The sequence below is a fragment of the Neoarius graeffei genome, chromosome 23 (genome assembly GCF_027579695.1).
Source record: "Neoarius graeffei isolate fNeoGra1 chromosome 23, fNeoGra1.pri, whole genome shotgun sequence".
NCBI lineage: Eukaryota > Metazoa > Chordata > Actinopteri > Siluriformes > Ariidae > Neoarius > Neoarius graeffei.
This window is the reverse complement of record NC_083591.1, coordinates 43,369,719-43,393,824: the sequence shown is the minus strand read 5'-3', so window position 1 is coordinate 43,393,824 and position 24,106 is coordinate 43,369,719. Positions and strand designations below refer to the sequence as shown.

Below are 24,106 nucleotides of genomic sequence, written 5' to 3'. Positions count from 1 at the left end.
CCTCTTGTGGGAATGCCTTATATTCCAAAGTTCCTGAAACATTCCTTGGTTCTTATGGCAGAAACACACCCAAAGGCTGATTTTTTACTTCTCAGACGAGCTTCATGCAACTAGAGGTCGTAACTCGTGATGCCTCTTCAACTCAGAGTTCTACAGAGCCCCATAAGGGTCATGGTCCTACAGTACCAGTTAAAAGTTTGGACACACTTTTTTTTTTTTATTAATGAAGACACTTCATGTCTTAAAGTAATGATGGGTGTCGTTTCTCTTTACTTAGCCGAGTGGTTCTTGACATAATATGGACGACTACAGTTGTGGTGTTGAATAGGGCTATTTACTGTATTTTTATTATTTACTATTTGATCTCAAAACGCATTAAAGCGGCAAGAAACTCGTTCACTAATTAACTTTTGACGAGGCACACTTGTTAATTGAAAAGCATTCCAAGTAACTACCACATGAAGCTGGTTAAGATAACACCAATAGTGTGTAAAGTGTCAAGGTAAATGCTGGATATGCTGAAGAATCTAAAATATCAAACATTTCGTTTAACACTTTTTTGTTGTTGACTACAGAATTTCACTTATTCTATCCACATTCACTGGATATCAGCAATCGCACACTGATTGGCTACTCTACTACTATGATATCAGCTCATATACCGTCAGTAGAGGAAAAACAAAATGACAGCTTTGTCATCAAGTATTTCAAAGAAACAGAAATTGCTAGAAGAATATAGTCCCCCCCTCCAAAAATATCTCATCTCATTATCTCTAGCCGCTTTATCCTGTTCTACAGGGTCGCAGGCAAGCTGGAGCCTATCCCAGCTGACTACGGGCGAGAGGCGGGGTACACCCTGGACAAGTCGCCAGGTCATCACAGGGCTGACACATAGACACAGACAACCATTCACACTCACATTCACACCTACGCTCAATTTAGAGTCACCAGTTAACCTAACCTGCATGTCTTTGGACTGTGGGGGAAACCGGAGCACCTGGAGGAAACCCACGCGGACACGGGGAGAACATGCAAACTCCACACAGAAAGGCCCTCGCCGGCCACGGGGCTCGAACCCGGACCTTCTTGCTGTGAGGCGACAGCGCTAACCGCTACACCACCGTGCCACCCCTCCTCCAAAAATATCTCCTGTTCCATACTCCAGCCCAGTTGGTGGCGGTAATGCACCTTTAAGTTGGTCTGGCAACCGGCAAAAAACCTAAAGAAGAAGAAAAACAAAATGGTGGAGCATGTTGCTGAGCCAACTGAGGATGAAATAAAAACTACTCGAAAACAAAAACCCCCCAAATTAAAAGTAAGAACATATCTTTATTTCTCCCCCCCAAGAATGATTATTATCATCATCGCATTTTTCACAAATTGCTCCTGGGTTGTTTTACAATCAGGGTACAAAGTTTGTGTCACAGGGGTCCAAAATTCAAATTGATTCAAACTGGTTCTTGTATCAGTTTTTAAGTGAAGGACAAGTTAAAGAACAGATTTCAGGTCATTTTTTGACATGTGTGTATGGTAGTTTTGCGTAATCTGCTATAAGATGGGAGAAACAAATGAAGTGATTCTCGGAGAGGACTTTTTTTTTTTGACAATTCAGAATTCACGACTTCCATAGTGCTTTTAAATATAAGGCTGTAAGCTTTGTGTTAGTTGTCTCTAATATTTATGTCCCAATATCTTGACCACATTTTAGGATGAAAATAATCATTTTAGATATGTTATTGAAAGTTATTGATATGTTATTGATATGTTATAGATATTGAAAAATTAGCTGTCTCGGAGAGGACTTCTTTTTTTTGGACACAATTACATACTGGCGGCACGGTGGTGTAGTGGTTAGCGCTGTCGCCTCACAGCAAGAAGGTCCTGGGTTCGAGCCCCGTGGCCAGCGAGGGCCTTTCTGTGCGGAGTTTGCATGTTCTCCCCGTGTCCGCGTGGGTTTCCTCCGGGTGCTCCGGTTTCCCCCACAGTCCAAAGACATGCAGGTTAGGTTAACTGGTGACTCTAAATTGAGCGTAGGTGTGAATGTGAGTGTGAATGGTTGTCTGTGTCTATGTGTCAGCCCTGTGATGACCTGGCGACTTGTCCAGGGTGTACCCCGCCTCTCGCCCGTAGAAAAAGCACTTTTTCTAAATGACACGAGTAATTTTGCTAAATATGACACACATTGCCATACATTCACCAAAAATAACACAATCACCAAATTTTTTTTGCATGGTAAATAGAGCTATCACAGGGCTACAATAAACAACCAAGTTTATTTAGTCAAGCCTTTTGATATTGAAGATAAGTGTTAAATGTGATTTTTAGCTTGCGTACCCTGATTGTAAAACAACCCTTCGGTTATTTCGCCGGTTTCTTTACATTCTAAGCAGAAATGATTGTCAGATGTTTTGTATAAAGTTTTTATTTATCGAATTTGCAAAAAATAAAAATAAAAAACGCTCCGCTTCTCAAAATCCAGTGAATGTGGATAGAATAAAACAGCCATTCCACTCAATCTCGTCGTACGTGGCTTATAGGCTATCAGCTCATGTACGACTCAATTTAGTGGAATGACGGTTATACGTGTTCCAGATGTTATTTCATAGTTTTGATGTCTTCAGTATTTGTTCTACAATATAGAAAATACAAAATACAGAAAAACTTATGAATGAGTCGGGGTGTACAAATTTTTGACTGCATTTTTCTTGAAATACTTTCGCATTACCTTGGAATAACAATTAGGGCTAGCGCTAATGCTTACATATTGTGAATATAAAAAAAAAATAATAAAAAAAAATATATACATTTTATTGATTTCATGGGAACACAAAAATGAACCAACCCCCCCCCCCAAAAAAAATCCCCAACATTCCCCTTAGAGCGCTCTGTAAAATTCCTACTGGGAAACTCCGAGTTCAGCGAGGGACTATTTGCTTGTCTAGAGCTGACTGGTTTTGGTGAGGTAAATCCACATCACTTATCACATTTACCTGGTTAACTTCTTGCTAACAAAAAGACGAACATGGAAGCATTCGTGTCCTTCCTTCCTTTGCCGCACAGAGGTTTAAAAAGAGACGCAGTTCCCAGCTCCGACTTTCCGTTTCTGAGGTAAATCAAATGCAGCAACAGGCTCTGGAGGGGTGTGCGACATTATAGTAATGAAAAACGTATCCTATTGTTTTAAAGGAACAGTCCACCGTACTTCCATAATGAAATATGCTCTTATCTGAATTGAGACGAGCTGCTCCGTACCTCTCCGAGCTTTGCGCGACCTCCCAGTCAGTCAGACGCGCTGTCACTCCTGTTAGCAATGTAGCTAGGCTCAGTATGGCCAATGGTATTTTTTGGGGCTGTAGTTAGATGCGACCAAACTCTTCCGCGTTTTTCCTGTTTACATAGGTTTATATGACCAGTGACATGAAACAAGTTCAGTTACACAAATTGAAACGTAGCGATTTTCTATGCTATGGAAAGTCCGCACTATAATGACAGGCGTACTAACACCTTCTGCGCGCTTCGGCAGCGCATTGATACGGAGCTCAGATATCAATGCGCTGCCGAAGCGCGCAGAAGGTGTTAGTACGCCTGTCATTATAGTGCGGACTTTCCATAGCATAGAAAATCGCTACGTTTCAATTTGTGTAACTGAACTTGTTTCATGTCACTGGTCATATAAACCTATGTAAACAGGAAAAACGCGGAAGAGTTTGGTCGCATCTAACTACAGCCCCAAAAAATACCATTGGCCATGCTGAGCCTAGCTACATTGCTAACAGGAGTGACAGCGCGTCTGACTGACTGGGAGGTCGCGCAAAGCTCGGAGAGGTACGGAGCAGCTCGTCTCAATTCAGATAAGAGCATATTTCATTATGGAAGTACGGTGGACTGTTCCTTTAAGCAAGCTTGGTTTTGTGATCCACATTACAACCGGGTTAATAAGATGAGAACGTGCAACATAAAAACTAAATCAAAATTAAAAATCAACATGCGCATCTTTGTCGGTTCTCAAAGCTCAGGCGACGGCGTTTACGAGTGCGAGGATGACTGACTGACCCGAGCGCTCAAACTAGCATCGTCAGTGAGCGTGGTCATTCAAATTGAGCGCACCGAGAAATTATTATGGTAAAACATGGCGATTCAGTTCTGCGAGCACTGAGCACGTCGCTTCCTTTTCACTCGTCGGTGTCGAAACTTGACTCGACTTGACTTGGTAGACACCGATACGAGGTTCTTTTTGCACAAGCCCTAATGATGTGAGCGCTCGGGGCTTTAGTTATCTAAACACCGCTTACCCAGACTCCTGAACTAACTATCAAAGCAGGTCAATTTTATCCTTTATATTATACACAGTCGTATGTAGCATCAGTGAGGAGGTACCGGTGCACTTCAGATGCTTTACACTGGTGTATCAGTCACACTTTACTTCATGTGCACTTCAGGACGAGGCTTTAGTCTTCTAAAGGAGTAAAAGCCGATCTTTGAAGATTACTACGGCTAATTATTGACGCATCGTACAAGGCGATCCTAGTAATAAAACCGAACACACTGTGTGATAATCTCCAGATCAGATTCTCTAACAAAATTACGACACTCGGTTTAGATCAGTTAATCAGCGTGATCTGGGTTCACGCAGAAAACAGGCTCATAAGAACAAAACCATTCTTCAGCGCGAGCTTGAGATAATAAGGATGTTTTGTCTGTCCGGTTAGCAGTTAGCACGTTTCTCTGCTGTCCTCTTATCGATGATTATTATTTATTTTTTTCAGTAAACGTTTCGGACACTGCCACAGCTTTGTCGTGAGCTGACAGCGCAGCGCCCATCAGTGAGAACGTCACATCATATTACGCATCCTGAAAACCCGCCAAAGAATTCTATACTCGTGTGTGATGTTTGTCTGCGACATCAAAACCGGGATGAAACTCGTGCGGTGAAAAAGCCGGCTAAAGACGCCCTGGCTGCCTAGGAGATTCGTGATGTGATGTAGAAAGAAAGAACCTGCCTGAGATTGTATTGCTGGTTTTTGCACTGAAATTCCACTGAGGGGGAAAAAAAAAAAAAAAAAAAAAAAAAGACGTTCTATGAGGATGGAGTGTTAATCCGTGGCTTTTTAGCTTCACCTGCAGAAGAAGAGCAGAGTTCTGTATCGGATTTGTCACTGACCGCGCCCGATATCCCGTCGCCCGCAACCTCATGTTTACACGGTTTCTTCGTTCTCTCATCATCTTCCTCTTTCTTGACTCCTCCATCAATATCCTTCTTTGGCGTTTTCCTCTTCGCCGCAGGCTCTTTCTTTTCTTCTATCTTCAGCTCGATCTTGACTTCCTTTTTCCACGCGCCGTAAGGCAGGATGTCCGCGTCGCCGCCTGAGAACTCGCACAGCGTTGGCCCCGCCCACTCTGGGATCTCCAGGCCCAAGAGCTTCATCAGCTGGCCCATGACTTCATCCACGTAACCATGCATAAGCAGGTGGGCGTGCTTGTCCTGAAATAATACAACAGGTTAAGTGTCGAGAGACTCTCTTTTAAAACAATGCTGCGATCGGTTCTGTAAATCCACTTCTCCTAACTATGTTTCCTTGATACAGTGAGGAAAACGCTTCTTAACACTTCCTGAGTCTTGTAGATTTGAGGTTCTAAAAAATAAAAAATAAAAAAAATAAAAAAAATTTGCGCTCCTAGGAAGAACAGAAATGGTGTAATTTCCTCCCAGTCTACCTGGGGTGTGAATGAATCGCTCAGGGGTGGGTTTCCCAAAAGCCTCTTAACACTAAAGCCTCGGTCACAACCGGCCGTACAGTGGTGCTTGAAAGTTTGTGAACCCTTTAGAATTTTGTACATTTCTGCATACATATGACCTAAAACGTCATCAGATTTTCACACAAGTCCTAAAAGTTGATAAAGAGAACCCAGTTAAACAAATGAGACAAAATATTATACTTGGTCATTTATTTATTGAGGAAAATGATCCAATATTACATATCTGTGAGTGGCAAAAGTATGTGAACCTCTAGGATTAGCAGTTAATTTGAAGGTGAAATTAGAGTCGGGTGTTTTCAATCAATGGGATGACAATCAGGTGTGAGTGGGCACCCTGTTTTATTTAAAGAACAGGGATCTATCAAAGTCTGATCTTCACAACACATGTTTGTGGAAGTGTATCATGGCACAAACAAAGGAGATTTCTGAGGACCTCAGAAAAAGCGTTGTTGATGCTCATCAGGCTGGAAAAGGTTACAAAACCATCTCTAAAGAGTTTGGACTCCACCAATCCACAGTCAGACAGATTGTGTACAAATGGAGGAAATTCAAGACCATTGTTACCCTCCCCAGGAGTGGTCGACCAACAAAGATCACTCCAAGAGCAAGGTGTGTAATAGTCGGCAAGGTCACAAAGGACCACAGGGTAACTTCTAAGCAACTGAAGGCCTCTCTCACATTGGCTAATGTTAATGGTCATGAATCCACCATCAGGAGAACACTGAACAACAGTGGTGTGCATGGCAGGGTTGCAAGGAGAAAGCCACTGCTCTCCAAAAAGAACATTGCTGCTTGTCTGTGGTTTGCTAAAGATCACGTAGACAAGCCAGAAGGCTATTGGAAAAATGTTTTGCGGATAGATGAGACCAAAATAGAACTTTTTGGTTTAAATGAAAAGCATTATATTTGGAGAAAGGAAAATAGTGCATTTCAGCATAAGAACCTTATCCCATCTGTGAAACATGGTGGTGGTAGTATCATGGTTTGGGCCTGTTTTGCTGCATCTGGGCCAGGACGGCTTACCATCATTGATGGAACAATGAATTCTGAATTATACCAGCGAATTCTAAAGGAAAATGTCAGGACATCTGTCCATGAACTGAATCTCAAGAGAAGGTGGGTCATGCAGCAAGACAACGACCCTAAGCACACGAGTCGTTCTACCAAAGAATGGTTAAAGAAGAATAAAATTCATGTTTTGGAATGGTCAAGTCAAAGTCCTGACCTTAATCCAATCGAAATGTTGTGGAAGGACCTGAAGCGAGCAGTTCATGTGAGGAAACCCACCAACATCCCAGAGTTGAAGCTGTTCTGTATGGAGGAATGGGCTAAAATTCCTCCAAGCCGGTGTGCAGGACTGATCAACAGTTACCGCAAACGTTTAGTTGCAGTTATTGCTGCACAAGGGGGTCACACCAGATACTGAAAGCAAAGGTTCACATACTTTTGCCACTCACAGATATGTAATATTGGATCATTTTCATCAATAAATAAATGACCAAGTATAATATTTTTGTCTCATTTGTTTAACTGGGTTCTCTTTATCTACTTTTAGGACTTGTGTGAAAATCTGATGATGTTTTAGGTCATATTTATGCAGAAATATAGAAAATTCTAAAGGGTTCACAAACTTTCAAGCACCATTGTACGTGCTCCTACGGCCGGTCTACGTGCAAAAAAACGCAAGACACGCACGGAGGGCGCGCGTGTGACGTGCTGATTTTCGAGCCGCAGACCGGCCGCAGAGGTTTGTCATGTCAAACAAACTCTACGGGCGCTTATGTTTTTTTCAGGTTGCAAGACAAACTTACGGCCAACGTGCGTCTTTCTCCACGAACAACAACAACAACAAAAAAAAACGCAGCGATTTGGGAAACGCCAAAAATCGCACGGCCAAAAAATCGTACGTCCGGTTGTGACCTAGGCTTAAGAGCATCTTAACTAGGAGAGAGTGTGTTCATCGTGATGCTCGCGCTACCATTTAACGATGATCTTTTGGGAAACCCACCCTCAGTTTGGTTTATCATCAGTAACACTTCGGAGAGCCACGTTCTCAAAAACACAGAATGCGAATCTGACTCTGCGCCCTGCAACATTTCTGCACTTCAGGTCGGATAAGTCACAAATAAATCAAAGTTGGAATTTTTAGTTGTAACAGCAAAATTATGGTGTGATGTAAAAAAAAAAAAAAAAAGTTCCAAGTCTGTAAGAAAAACGAATCAAACATATCCAGAAGCTACGACGTGCACTCATAATCGGATTAAAGGCAGAATATTTGCAGCGTGAGGTGCTCGAGGGAAGAGAGAGGAGGTACGGTAGCACAAAATCATTCACAACTACAGCTTAGGAGTTGCTTAATCTACTCAGGATGAGAAATGTACGGAGATGGTCAACCTACAGAGATTGGAGTGCTGGGAGTGAAAATATACAGGCGACTTCAGAATTATTGGCACTATTTGAGAGTATGGACAACAATTAATGCATGAAATGGATATTACAGATAAGTATTTACATTTTTCACTGAAACAAGTGACATCTTGCTACCTTTTATCGAAAAGAAAGTCAAAAAGAAGTAGTATCTCAAAAAACAAAACAAAAAAAAAAAAAACACAGAACGTCAAGGACGTAGCAGCTCATCTGGCCTTCTTAAAAACAACCATGAGGACCAAACCATCAAACAGAACTGAAATGTGACGATCTGAGAGAGGACCGACCTCCACGACAAATTGTGTACAAGAGCAAAATCAACAAAGGACTAAAATTTTGTTCCCCAATTGAAGATCGACCCAAAACATCGATCAGAACTGAATTCGCATGATAAACGAGAGAGGAGCTACAACTCTAGTCAGAAAAAAAAATGTGTTGTTAAGTTGATCTAATGACTAACGCTACGTTCACACTGCAAGGCTTAATGCTCAATTCCGATTTTTTTGTGAAATCCGATTTTTTTGTGAGGTCGTTCACATTAACAAATATATGCGACTTGTATGTGATCCTCAGTATGAACGAAAAGCGACCTAAAAGTGTTCCGCATGCGCATTGCAGGATACGACGACGTCACACGCAGTGAGCATGGCCAGTGTTTACGGAAGTAAAACCGCCCGGTTGCGGTATGACCCATCCAATCTAGCTTGAATAGCTGCATCCCCCCAAATGGAAATCAGCTCCCTAACCTCTGCGTCCTTCCATTGAGAAGATTCAGAACCTTCACAGCCCGAAGCGTCCCTCGCATTGATGTCATGCGCAGGAGCGCAGATACGTTTTTTGAACTGGGGGGGACAAAGCTGCCAGCAAACCAACCCCAACCCCGATATGCCTGTCAAACTTGTTGTGGGTTACCATAGCAACCAAGCTCGAGCTCGCAACCTGTGCAGTCTGCGCAGCTCAACCAACCAAATATCAGTCTTTGTTTTGTTTTATGTGAATTGTTGCAACTATGTATACACTGCTGTGCACCTCAATAAACCGAATGGTAATTAGTCTTTTGATTTTTCCGTGAGGTTTGCCTTATGCAAAGAAAGACAGCATAGACGTTTTTTCCTCCCTATAAGTGGGGGGGACCGAACAAGGTGAATTTAAATCTGGGTGGGACGAGTCCCCCCCTCTATCTGCGCCCGTGATTATGCGCCATGTTGTTGTAACTTTTTTTGAGAGACCCGCCGCCTACTTCAGCGCAGAATAGTGACGTTTGTGGCTTGTTGATGACGTGTAAGTCGGATGAATGCGACCTGGCGGTTCAGACTGAAGTCGCATATGAAAAGAGCGGATAGGAATCGGAATTAGGACCACATATCCAAACGGCCTGGGTCGGATTTGAAAAAATCGGATCTGTGTCGTTCATATTGTCAATAAAAGATCGGATACAGGTCACATATGGGCGAAAAGATCGGATTTGAGTCACTTCAGCCTGCAGTGTGAACGTAGCCTAATTTGTTTGCAAAAATTGACGATACGATGAGCAAGTTTTGTGCAGAAGGTCGAGTTCTTTCAAATAAAACAATCAGAACTGAAATCCATCGAGAACTGAAGGAGAGATGATTTAACCAAAAAGGAGTTGTAAACAAATTGTTTACAACAAGAAAAACAACAAACAAACGACCACGTTTTGTTTCTCGAGAGAAGAGCTACCCTCAAATCAGAACTGAAAGTGGATGAGAAACGAGAGAGGAGATAAAATTCTAGTGAGAGGCCTGGAAAAGTCGTTAATTTGGCCTTGTTACTAACTCGTTAGCGCAAAAAAAAAAAAAACAACCACTGACAAAACGACCAAGTTCTTTCAAACAAAATCAGAAAAGAAATCTGTGGAGAACTGACGGAGGAGATACACTACCGTTCAAAAGTTTGGGGTCACCCAGACAATTTTGTGTTTTCCATGAAAAGTCACACTTTTATTTCCCACCATAAGTTGTAAAATGAATAGAAAATATAGTCAAAACATTTTTCTGGCCATTTTGAGCATTTAATCGACCCCACAAATGTGATGCTCCAGAAACTCAATCTGCTCAAAGGAAGGTCAGTTTTATAGCTTCTCTAAAGAGCTCAACTGTTTTCAGCTGTGCTAACATGATTGTACAACCCCGATTCCAAAAAAGTTGGGACAAAGTACAAATTGTAAATAAAAACAGAATGCAATAATTTACAAATCTCAAAAACTGATATTATATTCACAATAGAACATAGACAACATATCAAATGTCGAAAGTGAGACATTTTGAAATTTCATGCCAAATATTGGCTCATTTGAAATTTCATGACAGCAACACATCTCAAAAAAGTTGGGACAGGGGCAATAAGAGGCTGGAAAAGTTAAAGGTACAAAAAAGGAACAGCTGGAGGACCACATTGCAACTCATTAGGTCAATTGGCAATAGGTCATTAACATGACTGGGTATAAAAAGAGCATCTTGGAGTGGCAGCGGCTCTCAGAAGTAAAGATGGGAAGAGGATCACCAATCCCCCTAATTCTGCACCGACAAATAGAGGAGCAATATCAGAAAGGAGTTCGACAATGTAAAATTGCAAAGAGTTGAACATATCATCATCTACAGTGCATAATATCATCAAAAGATTCAGAGAATCTGGAAGAATCTCTGTGCGTAAGGGTCAAGGCCGGAAAACCATACTGGGTGCCCGTGATCTTCGGGCCCTTAGACGGCACTGCATCACATACAGGCATGCTTCTGTATTGAAAATCACAAAATGGGCTCAGGAATATTTCCAGAGAACATTATTTGTGAACACAATTCACCGTGCCATCCGCCGTTGCCAGCTAAAACTCTATAGTTCAAAGAAGAAGCCGTATCTAAACATGATCCAGAAGCGCAGACGTCTTCTCTGGGCCAAGGCTCATTTAAAATGGACTGTGGCAAAGTGGAAAACTGTTCTGTGGTCAGACAAATCAAAATTTGAAGTTCTTTATGGAAATCAGGGACGCCGTGTCATTCGGACTAAAGAGGAGAAGGACGACCCAAGTTGTTATCAGCGCTCAGTTCAGAAGCCTGCATCTCTGATGGTATGGGGTTGCATTAGTGCGTGTGGCATGGGCAGCTTACACATCTGGAAAGACACCATCAATGCTGAAAGGTATATCCAGGTTCTAGAGCAACAGATGCTCCCATCCAGATGACGTCTCTTTCAGGGAAGACCTTGCATTTTCCAACATGACAATGCCAAACCACATACTGCATCAACTTCAGCATCATGGCTGCGTAGAAGAAGGGTCCGGGTACTGAACTGGCCAGCCTGCAGTCCAGATCTTTCACCCATAGAAAACATTTGGCGCATCATAAAAAGGAAGATACGACAAAAAAGACCTAAGACAGTTGAGCAACTAGAATCCTACATTAGACAAGAATGGGTTAACATTCCTATCCCTGAAATTGAGCAACTTGTCTCCTCAGTCCCCAGATGTTTACAGACTGTTGTAAAGAGAAAAGGGGATGTCTCACAGTGGTAAACATGGCCTTGTCCCAACTTTTTTGAGATGTGTTGTTGTCATGAAATTTAAAATCACCTAATTTTTCTCTTTAAATGATACATTTTCTCAGTTTAAACATTTGATATGTCATCTATGTTCTATTCTGAATAAAATATGGAATTTTGAAACTTCCACATCATTGCATTCCGTTTTTATTTACAATTTGTACTTTGTCCCAACTTTTTTGGAATCGGGTTGTACAAGGGTTTTCTAATCATCCATTAGCCTTCTGAGGCAATGAGCAAACACATTGTACCATTAGAACACTGGAGTGAGAGTTGCTGGAAATGGGCCTCTATACACCTATGGAGATATTGCACCAAAAACCAGACATTTGCAGCTAGAATAGTCATTTACCACATTAGCAATGTATAGAGTGGATTTCTGATTAGTTTAAAGCAGGGGTGGGCAATTATTTTTTCCATGGGGCCACATGAGAAACAGAAAATTTTGTGGAGGGCCGGACCAAAAGGCTGAACTAAATTCTGCATAATATTAATTGTATTTCTTTATATAAAGTAATAAATATCATTGTTTTTACAAGCTGCTAAGACTGGTAAGAGTATGGAAAAAACAAGGTTGCCTTACAAAAAATGTCATTTATTCAATCAAATTTCCCAAAACAATGGTTAACAAAATGTGAATGTTTTGTACCATTTTTTTTTCCAGTCACATTCACCCCAAAACACAATAAAGACATCACAATATTGTCTTTCTACTCCAAATATCAAACAAGATACATCATATTATAATAATGATGCCCACATTTGTAGTCTAATCACCTCATTTGGTGCTTTTCAGTTTATTTGTTCAGTGAGAGAAATCTAGTCTCTGTTGGTCTTTAACGAGTGCATCAGAGTCAGGTTGAATGTCTGAGGTGGAGATGCGAAGCACAGCTGGCAGTCGATTCGGTGTAGGGATCAGATCTACAGATTGGCTCGGGCTCCGGCGCCTGCTGGTGACGTCACACTATGTGATTGGCTGGACCGTTTGAAGGATGATGTACAAGTTTGTGGTTGGTCTGGACAAATTACGGAAGTAGTTATCGCGGGATTAGGTTTCGTGGGATTTCATGTCATGTTCATGTCGCGCGCATTGCGTTTTTGTTGAACACAACTTCAAAATAAAAGCAATGCACATTCAGTCCATGCATGAGGTAAAATTAGAAAATACGTTTATTTTGTAATTTCTAATTAACCTTACGCGGGCCGGTCAGAATGAACCAAAGGGCCGGATGCGGCCTGCGGGCCGGAAAATGCCCAGGTCTGGTTTAAAGTGATCTTCATTGAAAAGAACAGTGCTTTTCTTTCAAAAATAAGGACATTTCAAAGTGACCCCAAACTTTTGAACGGTAGTGTATTATTTAACTGAATTATGGAAGATGGACGCCATGCCATGGCAATCAATCAATCAATCAATGGCCTTATGGCCAGCTGAGCTTTTATAAAGGGGGTTTTCACCAGCACTGCCAACGTGATCTGAATTCTAGCTCTGACAGTCCTTCCATCTCAGCTACATCACTAAAGATCAGGGCTTTGAACCGGTTCAAGGAACGAAAACGAAAACCGGGAACTTTTTCTATTTCACATGGAACAGAAACGAAACCAGAAACTTTATTATTTTTTATGTTCCGGAACAGAAACGCTTATTAAAAATAATGGTAACCGGTTAATACCGGTTTTTATTTCGTTCCTCAAAGTTTCCGTAGCCTACAAATAAAAAAGCCATTCTCCTCCTGCGCAAGTTTCTATGACCCGCTGGGGTTCACTTCCTGTGTGACGTTCGCTGACTGAATGGAGAGAGCGGGAAGGTGGACTGCTATCACGTCTCCATTACTGAGTGTCTGAGCAAAGAAGAGCCTGAACGTTGCAACCTCCCTATTGGCTGTTTGTAAAAATGTATCAGTTGTTGCTCATCCCATGGGAATCATCGCGGGCTCGAGAGACGAGACCTGACGAGTTAGTTCGTTGGTAGCAGAACAAAATGTCTGGACACAAGTCGGGTTTTCAGAAAAGGAAAGAAAATAAACGGAGGGTTGAAAATACAAAAAAGGAGGCAGAAAATGCAAAACGAGTTTTAAGGTAGGACAAATGGTTACTTTTCTGAGGCAGCCCGCCGTGGCTGCCTGCAGGCTTATTTATTATAGCCCATTTAGTTAAAATAGTTGATATAAAATGTTTATAGTTATAGTTATGTGATGGTTGTCCTGATTTAGACTGGTGTGTTTTTTTTGGGGGGGGGGGTTTGCGCGATGTTGCACCCGGGTCCAGATTAGGGCAGAACCGGCTCTGGTTACATTTCAGGTGTAGTTTGTTTTATGTATGTATGTACTTGCATAGATGTGTACTTGGTCTTCCAATATGGTGCCAAAATCTCGCGGCGCGGTGACGTCATGCGGTAGCCCTCTATAGGGCCTGACTAGCCTTTGGTAACACACTAAACGAATTCTCTTTCATTTTTGGCACTTTTTCTGTTTGTGTAGATGGGAAGACATACTGAGAATCCAAATCGCCAACATTTGAAATAATTGTTTTGAATTATTTTCTTGTCTTATTTAATGAAGGTTGTAATAGAATTAGCCTACATTTGGCTTAAGCTGGATGAGACAGAGACAATTTTATAGCCATTTGTTAAACAGCTGACAGGGAACGTAATTAACCGTTCCGGGAACGAAATTTTTTTGTTCTAACCGGTTCGGGAACGTCTATTTAATGGTGGAACCCAAAACCGGAAACGTTAAAATTCCGTTTCTGTTCGGAACGAACCAATAGGAAAAAAAATTCTGGTTCAAAGCCCTGCTAAAGATCATAACCTCCATTTCTCTATAAAATGCACAAGATAGTCGCTTAACTTAAACCACCACAAGCCTGCTTCACACTTGCTCACACTGCCAGCTTCATATTTAACCACTTGATGACCGCCTCGAACTTCAAAACAGATTTCTGGCAAGCATCCTCAAACCAAAAGATCCAACCCCCAACCCGAAATGTCTGTATTTGTATCTCTTTAGAACCTTATATGTTCATTCCGAATCATGTATTTGTATTCTTTATGTCCCTAAAATAAATAAATTCACCCAGGACCATAACCAAAAAAAAAAAAATCCTCAAACTCGGTGCTGTTACTCTCCCCAGAGGAAGGATTTACCATATACTTAACAGAAGGGTGCCAATAATTTTTAAATCTGCTCTGCATTTATGTTCGAGAAGTATACTCAACAAAAATAAAAACTTTACACTCGTTTCAAAGTCAATAATTTGAACATTTTGGAAAATAGGTTTGAAATAATGATTGTATTCAATTATCTTGTCATTAAAGATGCTATAGCATACAGATCATGTTCGTCATGGAATCGGTTCCACTGGAAATGCGACGACAATGTCCATGATCAAAAACTGTGAGTCACAACTTAATGAAATCATGTCAATATCGGGTGTGTCCTCCATGGGCGTTCACAACTGCGATACAACGTCTCCTCATGGATTGGATGATGCGTCTGAACACAGCTTGGGGAATGCGCCGCCATATTTGTACCAACATGGCACCAAGCTCCTGCAAGTTCTGTGGAGGGTTCCAGTGGTTCCTGTGGTGCCAGTTTGATGGAGACGTGTCAGGAGATTATGGATGGTCTGTCGACTGCATCCCATAACCCTCGCAACGTCAGTGACGGATGTTCCCGTATTCAGCATGCCAATGGCATGTTCACGCTGAATGTTTGACAGTCGTGGCATTGCAAATTAACAAATAATTAACCATAAAACCTTGTTTTTCTGAGATGACACTCTACTCTGCTACCGTTAGATCAACTGCACGTGTATCAATAGGTCACGTCACTTGTGTCACGTGGAAACGTGATTTTAGCGTGCAGTGCTCTCGCACGTGCTACGTAGGCCCGACCAGTAGAATGAATGTGTGACGTAATGCCCTTGACAATGCACTTAACCATAATCACAACAAGAACTCTTTCAAGAAAAGTTTCTAAACACTATTTGAAAAATAATGAGTGTCAAGTTTTTATTTTTGCTGAGTATATTATTGGGTGAAAAAAAAAATATGATACAATGGCTTAAAATATGACTCGACTTCAATGATTCATAGAGGTGCCAATATATTCTGCAGCTGCCTGTAAATATACAATACGGATCAAATACAGAGCAAAGGCCGTGATGTTAGAATAAGAGAGATGAGTGAGGGATGTGCGACTATCTGAAGAGACTCGGAAACTGAGAGAATACTCGCTGGCTTTGAATTACACACCTAATACGTGTGCGCACGCACGTGTGTGTACATAGTGACTCACGTGTTTAGTTGGCTGTAGGTTCACGATCACCACTTTGCCTCCAGTACGTTTGGTCAGAAGAGGCAGGTCACCGCTGGGCTTAATTTGTAGAGATGTACCCAAAGTAAGAGCCAGATCAGCTCGCCTGCGCACACACACACACACACAAAACGACTGCAATAAATCATTCGGTCGCAAGAAAATTGAAATGTATTAGCTAAACTGCTTGCGGAATGAAATGTATGAGATGAGCTGCAGTTTGAACTGCTCGAGTGTAAAGCCCTTGAGAGTGCCCCACACACACACACACCTGAACTTGCGTAAAATTTAGTTTCTAATGGGTCAAGAGATGTTTTTCTAAAATGACCTCACATATGGTTATAGCACATTCATTCATATACAATTGTGTCAGGACACACACACTTCAAATAGAGGTCAGGAGTTACATGGTATACGGTTTTTTTTCCACTAGCAATTGCCACCTTTGCTCTGCACATCTTGACTGCAATTGCGCACTGCAATTCCAAAAACGTGACCGGACTGATGAGCAGGAATACAAATTATTTTTCAGCCAGATGCTTTTGTCCGATTTTGAACCAGGGCTTTGAACCAGAATTTTTTTCCTATTGGTTCGTTCCGAACAGAAACGGAATTTTAACGTTTCCGGTTTTGGGTTCCACCATTAAATAGACGTTCCCGGAACGGTTAATTACGTTCCCTGACAGCTGTTTAACAAATGGCTATAAAATTATGTCTCTGTCTCATCCAGCTTAAGCCAAATGTAGGCTAATTCTATTACAACCTTCATTAAATAAGACAAGAAATAATTCAAAACAATTATTATTTCAAATGTTGGCGATTTGGATTCTCAGTATGTCTTCCCATCTACACAAACAGAAAAAGTGCCAAAAATGAAAGCTAATTCGTTTAGTGTGTTACCAAAGGCTAGTCAGGCCCTATGCATTGATAGGCTAACAGAGGTTAACGTCATTTAATGTTCGCGAGCCTCTCATTAACGTGGACAAATATATTGATATCGTGTTTGAAATTGACGTTTTTGAATAACGATAGACTGCAATATTTACCTCTTATTTAAGATGTGGAGACGTGATAGTAGTCCACCCTCCCGCTCTCTACATTCAGTCAGCGAACGTCACACAGGAAGTGAACCCCAGCGGGTCATAGAAACTTGCGCAGGAGAAGAATGACTTTTTTATTTGTAGGCTACAGAAACTTTGAGGAACGAAATAAAAACCGGTATTAACCGGTTACCATTATTTTTAATAAGCGTTTCTGTTCCGGAACATAAAAAATAATAAAGTTTCTGGTTTCGTTTCTGTTCCATGTGAAATAGAAAAAAGTTCCCGGTTTTCGTTTTCGTTCCTTGAACCGGTTCAAAGCCCTGATTTTGACGCAGTCTGCCCAAAGCACCCTGTTCTTATTTTTTGACCCGACATATTTTCCAGTCATATTTGAATTTCCATCCTTACTAGATCATTTCCAGTCCATTAGTGATGCGCGGGTCGGCTTTTTTTTTTTTTAACACCCGCACCAACCCGACCCGTGCGGACTTCCAACCCGCCCCGCCCGCACTATTTAGAAAAATTAATACCCAAATCCGCCCGACTCGCGGGTCAACCCGCGGATATCCGCGGGTTATGGGTCGATCCGCGCATCACTAACGGATACCGTTTTGGGATAAACCATTGAAAACACGTTATTAAAAACTACGCCAGTAGGCTACATAATTTATATCTCCGTTTCAAAAGGAAAAAATATTACAGAACACAGAATACAGAATAAAATGTGAGAAGGAAACCCAAGATAGACATCTAATACCTCCGTTTATCCAGACTGAGAACAGTACGTATGAGAGCTTTGAGTGCAAGATACTGCAGGTCTGCGCTTGTAACAGTCATAGATTGTTGCATGCGATTTAGAACATCTATAATGCAAAATGTTTATTGCACCTATATCTCATAAAATTCCCAACTGAGAAATGTAAGAGAGAAATTTTCGCCATTTCTGACCCGACCCGCCCGCACTATTTACAGGGATGTGATTTGGGGCTGGTGAAATTATCTGAAAATTTTAGCCGGGGGTCTGGGGGCCACAGGCCCCCAGCTGGTCCAGGCCAGTGCCCTGGTGGGGGGACAAGGGAGGGCGAAGCCCCCCGAAGCTCCTGGGTTCTGGGGTTTTCTGACTTAAATTGTACTAAAATGGCAAGCGCAAACACAAGAAAAAAAACTTGTCATGATTAACAAATTCAAGCCAATTTAATGGTCAACATGCAACTCTGAGCCCTTATAGTAAATTCAATGATTCTTAACTGACAAAAAGCCAAAACATGAAACCTAAAAATGTCATTCTAAATTAAATCATCTGCATTAGAATAAATAGAAAATTGTATAAGGAAAAACAAAATTTATACTTTCAATTACTGTAGAAGTTGAACATACCTAAATGTGCCTTTTCAAACAAACATGATGCAACATAAGAATTCATCCACCATTATTTATTAAACTCTATTGCTCCTGGTAGTCTCCCGGTTTGCTTCTTATGTATGGCAACTTCTGATATTTGATCAAGTTACTGCACACCCCGTTTAGACAGGGTAACAGGATTGACACAAAAAAATTAGCCATGCATAGACTACTTACCAAAACTGAAATTTTTAAGGAAATATTCTCAGATTCAGTTCATTCTGCCATCCATATAAAAGGTGAGAATATGTAGATCCTTGGCAACAAATAATTTCAATAATAGCTTTTGGGAGCATTTATTTTTGTTATGTGATTAATCACAGTAACAGAACTGACACAAACCTCTGGGACAGGTACAAAAATGAACAAAAAAAATCGAAAATTATCTTTTCTTAATGGCATTTTCAATTTGTGACATCATATGTCCATTGTGGTTTCCACAGTCTTGTCGTTGAACATGAAAAAGTTTCAATTCCACCTTTGTCTAACATTAAGAATCATGTCTGGAAAAAAAAAAGTCTCTTTTCAGTGGAACAGCCATTTTTGCTCATTTTCGACCCTAAAATTTGCTACAAAATGCACATTTATGAACCAAAGTAGTCAAATTTTGAAATGCAAGGTAGAACTGATAATGTTTTATCATATGAGACCATAAAAAGGTTTTAGAAATCTCAAAATGTAAACAAAACACGTCCGGACAAAAAAAAAAAAGAAAACGTTTTCTGTGAAATTGACTCATATACAGAACTGTACAGTGTTCACTCACTTAAGGATTTTCATATGCAAGAATAAAAATCACTTTTTCACTAAACAACATTCACAAAAAATGTGTTTGCAATTAATTGGGATCCACTGTTTTTATCATTTCAACCGCGCATCAGACCCTCGGCCAATTGAAAATGTCTTTCATGCACTTTTCTCCCTCATGAGAATTTTGAAAAGTTGGCAAGTATGTATTATTTGCACTAACATTTTAATATTGGGGCGGCACGGTGGTGTAGTGGTTAGCGCTGTCGCCTCACAGCAAGAAGGTCCTGGGTTCGAGCCCCGGGGCCGGCGAGGGCCTTTGTGTGCGGAGTTTGCATGTTCTCCCCGTGTCCGCGTGGGTTTCCTCCGGGTGCTCCGGTTTCCCCCACAGTCCAAAGACATGCAGGTTAGGTTAACTGGTGACTCTAAATTGACCGTAGGTGTGAATGTGAGTGTGAATGGTTGTCTGTGTCTATGTGTCAGCCCTGTGATGACCTGGCGACTTGTCCAGGGTGTACCCCGCCTTTCGCCCGTAGTCAGCTGGGATAGGCTCCAGCTTGCCTGCGACCCTGTAGAAGGATAAAGCGGCTAGAGATAATGAGATGAGATTTTAATATTGAATAAACAAATCAAAAGTGTGTATAATTACCTTACATCCACGCTGTGGGAAAAGTTTTGAGAGAAAATTAAAACTAACTTCGAGTGAAAAAGGTGAAATAATCTGTGATGAAGTTGGCAGAGACTCTGAGGTAAAGTGAGAGGAGGCGGGAGGGGGGAGGGATCAAGCATCACTGCCGCCTCACAGACTCACTTTCCCGGGTTAAACTCCCACCGCTCCCCCTCTCTCTAGCTTTTATTTTGTTTTCACCGAGTAACCATTTTGATTTGTAAACTAGAGCCGTGATTTAAACTGCTGTTTCTTCGGACGTAACTAAAACAAACTGAAATAAAAACCGCCCCTTCTTTTCTCCTCAGAAGGTTTAGCCTCCGATGCTAACCTTTTCGCCACAGCTTTCATAGCGTGCGCATGCGCATCCAGGAAGCAACAGATGGCGCGAGGCCCCGTTGCCACGGCAACCTTCGTCACTCCATCGCACGTGCAGTGACACCATCACCACTCACAGGCTTATTATGGGGAAAGAAATGAGCTGGGTTGTTTTTTCTTCTTCCCCATGTTTATTTACTTTAAAAACACACACCAAACTGATGATCAGGTGCATCTTTACGCTCGATCACGGAGGCTGCCATCTTTCAACTCTTCGTTTGAAGCGAGCTTACGTACAGCTATCTAACAAGCGCGTTCATTGGTTGTTACAGAGCGATGGGCCAATCACGTACCTCGTTTCATCTCAATGACGGAATTACTGAAAGTCGGAACGAATAGGATATGAATGCGGATTTTTGAGCGAAAAATCGGAAATTTTTTTTTTTAAATTTTGAGGTGAAAAAAGCGGAATTCCGTGAATTCGCGGAAAAAAAAAATCACATCCCTGTATTTAGAAAAATTAATACCCAAATCCGCCCGACTCGCGGGTCAACCCACGGATATCCGCGGGTTATGGGTCGATCCGCGCATCACTACAGCCCATACCAATCTGATGGCAGTCGCTCCCAAAGTACAAGTGTGTCCATACAACTACATAAATCTCCACTGGGGATTGACCGATGTGTGCGTGTCCCCCCCGGGCTGATACCGATAAGTAGTAATCAAGGACTCTGATATTTGGGGCGGACATTCATTTACCACAAATTTGATGTGTGGTTTGAAATAATTTCAATTCTTAATCACAACTTAGATGAAACAGGAACATTTTAATATTAGAAAATTATTTTTAAAACATTGCTTTGGGGGGGCGGCATGGTGGTGTAGTGGTTAGCGCTGTCGCCTCACAGCAAGAAGGTCCGGGTTCGAGCCCCGTGGCCGGCGAGGGCCTTTCTGTGCGGAGTTTGCATGTTCTCCCCGTGTCCGCGTGGGTTTCCTCCGGGTGCTCCGGTTTCCCCCACAGTCCAAAGACATGCAGGTTAGGTTAACTGGTGACTCTAAATTGAGCGTAGGTGTGAATGTGAGTGTGAATGGTTGTCTGTGTCTATGTGTCAGCCCTGTGATGACCTGGCGACTTGTCCAGGGTGTACCCCGCCTTTCGCCCATAGTCAGCTGGGATAGGCTCCAGCTTGCCTGCGACCCTGTAGAACAGGATAAAGCAGCTAGAGATAATGAGATGAGATGAGACTACCATTGAGCAGACGCTCTTATCCAGAGCGACATACAACCTCCCCAGGCTGCTCTGGGTACTAGTTAGGGGTTAGGTGCCTTGTTCAAGGGCACTTCAGCCATTCCTGCTGGTCCAGGGAATTGAACCAGCAACCTTTTGGTCCCAAAGCTGCTTCTCCGACACTTAAGCCATGGCTTCTCCCCACGCCTTCTCAACTTTCCTCTTTGATAGCTGATTCGTTCCTGCGTTTCTCACAAAACACCGTAAAGCATGCTTGACTGGATTTACTCGACACGTGACTCACATTTCCATCCAATAGCGTTGCGAGCGGGACATCGAGACAGACTATAGAAGCGCTGGTTGGTTGTACTTGAGGAGTCATCCAGATTTCAAGCAATCCAATAAACTTTGTGGCCGGGACAATGGGTCGGGCGACAAAAGCATTATTTTTCTGTTTGCATCAGATATGCTCATACTGAAAACAATGCTTTTATCGACAAGGAAGCAAGTTTAAGTGTCAAATCCGATAATCAGAAAAAAAGGTGACCATCAGCTCCTGTAACTAGAGGTCTGCGCGGGACAGAACTTTCAGTCCCGCTCCAGCATTGTGCAGTCCCGCTCCCGCAAAGAATTATGATTTTCAGTCCCGCTCCCGCCCGTGCCTGCCATATTTTGTCCCGCTCCCGCCCGCAAATCCCGCATGATGCAGACGTTCGCGTTATTTCTCACGAAAGTTCTTGTCATTGACTTGGGGAATTAAACATGCTGAGCTTAGCTGAGCTCTCCACTGACCGATCCTTCACCTAGCGCACGTAGCGAGGGTGCGCGTTGCCAGGCGGCATGCGCAGCTGAGGCTTTACAGAGATACCCAACACACCTACCAAAATCTACAGTGGATATTAAGAATATTGTACATTGCACATAGCTTATATGTCACTCCTCACATTTACATTCTAGGAAATACAAGTAGGCCTATAAGAAATTAATATAATTTAAAGACACAGCGTGATGGTGCCCCGCCCCCTACTTTGAGTGGATTTGAGCATAAATATCTACAGCTCACGTTCAGGGGACTTTTTAACGGTAAATGCACCTCTTTTTAAAGCAGCACTTACTTCTGAAGCACTGTGAGCTTCACTAGAGGAGCTCTGCTCTTCTGCCATGATCGGAGATCTCAAACACGGAAGAGCGGAAAGGAATCGGAAACGTACGCGAGATTAGACCACATCCACAAATTTAGGCATCTTAAAATGTTTTTATTAATGCCAAATAAAATATCCAGCACAAATTATATGAGATAGACATAAATTAATAATGTATAAATTTTATTTTAAAACACGTTTTTAGTTAGCGGGACTGCAGCTTATCACCTCTCCCGCTCGCTCCCGCATTGTGCACTCCCCCTCCCGCCCGCGTCCGCAATGAGCTTTCAAAATTTGTCCCGCGCTGCACTGCTTTGCGTCGGGTCCCACGGGACTCCCGCGGGAGTGCAGGGCTCTACCTGTAACTGTTCGACCCCTTGTCTCGACTGCATGCAGGAGCTTGTTTGCTTCTTATTAGCACTGGGGAGTATTTACATACAGGGTGTCCCAGAAATAACAGAACAAAGATTTCATATTTAAAACAGAACAACCAGCAGCAATGCATGTGTAGAGTATCATGTAAAAAAACAAAACAGTTCACAACAGACACTTTCTCCATTTCCACCGCTCTAAAATCCAGACGGATACAGGTGTCTCACACATGGTCTCAGTACCAAAGTCGGTCGTGACAGCCATCCTCAATATTTAGCGTCACTCCACTATTTTCAGATCTCCCCAGAGACGTTCAGCGAGGTTCATTTCCACGAAGACGTCTGCGTTTTCTTGGTTGTGATCCATATTCAGAGTGGACGACGACATACGTCAACATTTACACAGAAAAAGTTATTCATGTTCCGATTCAGGGTCCGCAGCTACTTAGGTTAGTGCTGAGGTTTTGTCAAGAAGATATTTAATATCGTCAAATGTAATACGGTGTTCACCGTATTTCACATCTGCTGTGTGTGGCGTCATTATTTGATTAGACCCTCCGAACTGCCACACCAGTCTATGGTTCTGAGCACTCCTGAGCAGGTTTCCTGGAAAAATGTCTCTTTTACTTCACTTTGATATACAGTGGTATGCAAAAGTTTGGGCACCCCTGGTCAAAATTGCTGTTACTGTGAACAGTTCAGCAAGTTGAAGATGAAATGATCTCCAAAAGGCATAAAGTTAAAGATGACTCATTCCCTTTATATTTTAAGCAAAAACAATTTATTTTCATCTTTTAATGACAAAAAAAGGAAAAGGGCCTGAAGCAAAAGTTTGGGCACCCTGCATGGTTAGTACCTAGTAACACCCCCTTTGGCAAGTATCACAGCTTGTAAACACTTTTTGTAGCCAGCTAATAATCTTTCAGTTCTTATCTGGGGGATTTTCACACATTCGTCCTTGCAAAAGGCTTCCAGTTCTACAAGTTTCTTGGGCTGTCTTGCATGCACTGCTCTTTTGAGATCTATCCACAGATTTTTAATGATGTTTAGGTCAGGGGACTGTGAGGGCCAGGGCAAAACCTTCAGCTTGGGCCTCTTGAGGTATTCCATTGTAGATTTTGAGGTGTGTTTTGGATC

The 24,106-nt window shown here is 42.0% G+C and overlaps 1 protein-coding gene across 2 annotated transcripts in view; it reads right to left on the bottom strand.

Annotated features, from left to right (window-relative positions):
* Positions 1–1,095: 1,095 nt before the first annotated feature.
* Positions 1,096–24,106, bottom strand: part of sirt6 (sirtuin 6) — an 88,009-nt gene continuing 64,998 nt past the window's right edge. Inside the window, exons 7-9 of one of the 2 annotated variants that reach the window (XM_060905350.1) lie at positions 16,035–16,158; positions 5,119–5,482; positions 1,096–1,219 (exon numbers count right to left, since the gene is read on the bottom strand). In XM_060905350.1, the coding sequence (XP_060761333.1) occupies positions 1,191–1,219; positions 5,119–5,482; positions 16,035–16,158 (517 nt within the window). In that variant the 3' untranslated portion in view covers positions 1,096–1,190. Of the gene's footprint in view, positions 1,220–3,877; positions 5,483–16,034; positions 16,159–24,106 lie in introns of those variants that run through there. The other variant, XM_060905349.1, reaches the window with a different exon arrangement.